The 2,027-nt window shown below is 35.6% G+C and overlaps 1 protein-coding gene across 4 annotated transcripts in view; it reads left to right on the plus strand.

The window, feature by feature from the left end:
* The window catches only part of LOC106469507 (integral membrane protein GPR155-like), a 75,129-nt gene that overhangs the window by 16,694 nt on the left and 56,408 nt on the right, over window positions 1–2,027 (plus strand). For all 4 annotated transcript variants that reach the window (XM_022398044.1, XM_022398046.1, XM_022398047.1 and 1 more), the window contains one exon: window positions 1,382–1,503. In XM_022398044.1, coding sequence (XP_022253752.1) covers window positions 1,382–1,503 — 122 coding nt within the window. The remainder of the gene's footprint in view (window positions 1–1,381; window positions 1,504–2,027) is intronic.

Below are 2,027 nucleotides of genomic sequence, written 5' to 3' on the forward strand. Positions count from 1 at the left end.
GTTGTCTGGGGCTGATTAAGTCCATAGCTAATATATCCTTCCTGTGCAAAACACAGTAAATCGTCCTTTAATGTATTTAATTCACTTTGAAATTTACTATTCTTTCCATTTGTAGTTCATGTTGATGTTGTACTCTCTCTCTCCTTGTTCTTCTTGCCTCCAACCACTGCTGTATCTCTTCTTGTTTATTTTCTTTTTCCTCCAACCACTGCTGTAGCCTCTCTTCATGTTTATTTTCGTTCTCCTCCAACCACTGCTGTAGCCTCTCTTCTTGTTTATTTTCTTTCTCCTCCAACCACTGCTGTAATATCTCTTCTTGTTTCTTTTCTCGTTTTTCTTGTTTCTTTTCTTTTTCCTCCAACAACTGCTGTAATCTCTCTTCTTGTTTCTTTTGCTGTTCTTGTATTGCTGCCATCAAATCTGCTAAGCTGTAGTTTGATTTGCCAACTCTGGTTTCCATCTTCTTTTTTTCTCTTTTCGTCCCACTCTCTGACACCAATTTGTTATGTTCCTGTTCGTTTGATAATTTCCCGTAATAATTCTTCCCAAGGAACTTTAGCGATACAAGCCCTTTCTTAAATAAAACTAGTTTATTCTTCTTCAATACGACTTTGCAATACACAGAATTTCCACAGTCACTTTAACTTAAACCAAGCTATAATTCACAATGATTTACACACTTTACTTACGGCTTGACTTGATTATCTGTCTCTATCTCCCTGTCTGCTATTGAATTATCTATGCCGTCCCTTCTCGCTGGTCTTATATATACAAAATAGAGGGCGTCTGGCAAACACTCGAGCCTTCAGGAACGTTCGAGATAATCATTACGTGTTACCAGCGTCACGTGACTTCCGCTGTCGTAACAATATGATTCTGTAAGTCATTCTGTAATACCTCACCATTCTCAATAGAGCTAGAAATACCCAAGGGTTTAAGTTAGATAGCAAACTTTACTAATGTACTAATTATGTCCTTATCGGTATCATTAATATAAATAAGAAAAATCAAGTCACTCCACAAATAACAAGTGTCCATTTTGAATTAGTAAGAACGTTTGATTTTCTCCTATCCAACAACCCCACAATCCAGTTAACTACTGATGCGATTTTCTTAGCTAATGTTTTGTGTGCCACCTTACTAAACGCTTTCAGAAAATATAAGTAAAAATATAAAACTATCCTGTATTTCTCCGGATATCATAGGTTCTAAAGTACCGTAAAGTGCTGGCCTTCATTATCGCCAACGGTAACTCAGTTTATAAGTCAATTACCATTTTAATTAACCTGTAGTAGAAGTATACCTTACTTTTTGTTCTCATAATGTACCGTGAATATGACGAGAGTAACCTCTAGGATAAAACAGCTTCATTGTTTTACAGGTTTTGAGTTCTGCTTTTGCTGCTACAGTTCTGTTCTTACTTGGGTTTCGTGTGGTTGGTGCAGCGGCTAGCTTGGCCGGCTCAGGTCTTCTACTGCCTGGTGTGTTATTAGCCGTGAGAATGTAAGTACTTTAGTTAATAGTACTGGCGGAGCCAGAGAAAGGTTTATATTTTCTTGGTACAATGTTAAATGCCAAAATCTGACCAAGCAATTGAACCAGTAAGCCTACTCACTATTTGTGGTAAAATCTCGCTAGACTGTAGACTTTTGTCCTCACATTTCTCTTAAATCGTCCATTCCTGATTTACACACACACACACACACACACATTTGATTTCAAACACATAATAGAATAACTAAGAGGAATGTATAAAAACTACAACTGCAGTCTAGCTAAATTGTTATCGTGTTTTCTTTTTTGTGTCTTTTTATGATACTAGTATATCAATATTTGAAATACAAAGTATGTGTTAGAAAGTAATGGGGCTTTTCGGAATAGTGGAGGGAATCACACAGAAAAATGTCACATTCAGGTACAAGCTTGCTATTTTTTGTTTATCTATATCTCTTACAGATTTCAATAATTTTTTCGTCAATGTACTTTTTTTAAAAAGAGTATATATATATATATATATATATATATAT

The sequence above is a fragment of the Limulus polyphemus genome, unplaced genomic scaffold, assembly GCF_000517525.1.
Source record: "Limulus polyphemus unplaced genomic scaffold, Limulus_polyphemus-2.1.2 Scaffold3519, whole genome shotgun sequence".
Classification (NCBI taxonomy): domain Eukaryota; kingdom Metazoa; phylum Arthropoda; class Merostomata; order Xiphosura; family Limulidae; genus Limulus; species Limulus polyphemus.